The following is a 238-nucleotide window of genomic DNA, read 5'->3' as shown; positions in this document are numbered from 1 at the left end:
AGATCGAAGGAAGAATCTAGGAGGAGTTCCAAAAGGAGAAGGAAAGAGTGAAGAAGATACATCATGTTTTCTTGCTAAGAATCCACCGTCTTTCCTAGCAGAAGAAGAGACAGAAAAGAAGAGGAGCTCGGAAATGCTGTCTCATTCAAGACAGAAAGATCATAAGAATCGAACTAACAATACCTCGCCGACCTTCGGATCCGGTCGAGAAGAGGAAGCAACGCGAAGGTAGACTCAC

At 44.5% G+C, this 238-nt stretch overlaps 1 protein-coding gene across 1 annotated transcript in view; it reads left to right on the top strand.

The window, feature by feature from the left end:
- Nucleotides 1-238, top strand: part of CSUI_009955 (cmgc dyrk) — a gene marked incomplete at its 3' end in the record, with an annotated part of 5,829 nt that overhangs the window by 1,729 nt on the left and 3,862 nt on the right. The window contains exon 2 of the mRNA XM_068070063.1: nucleotides 1-25. This exon is cut by the window's left edge and continues 287 nt beyond it. Coding sequence (XP_067917961.1) covers nucleotides 1-25 — 25 coding nt within the window. The remainder of the gene's footprint in view (nucleotides 26-238) is intronic.

This window comes from Cystoisospora suis (genome assembly GCF_002600585.1).
Source record: "Cystoisospora suis strain Wien I chromosome Unknown contig_6410, whole genome shotgun sequence".
In the NCBI taxonomy this organism is placed as follows: Eukaryota; Apicomplexa; class Conoidasida; order Eucoccidiorida; family Sarcocystidae; genus Cystoisospora; species Cystoisospora suis.
The sequence above is the reverse complement of the archived record's forward strand: the minus strand, read 5'-3'. Positions and strand labels throughout refer to the sequence as shown.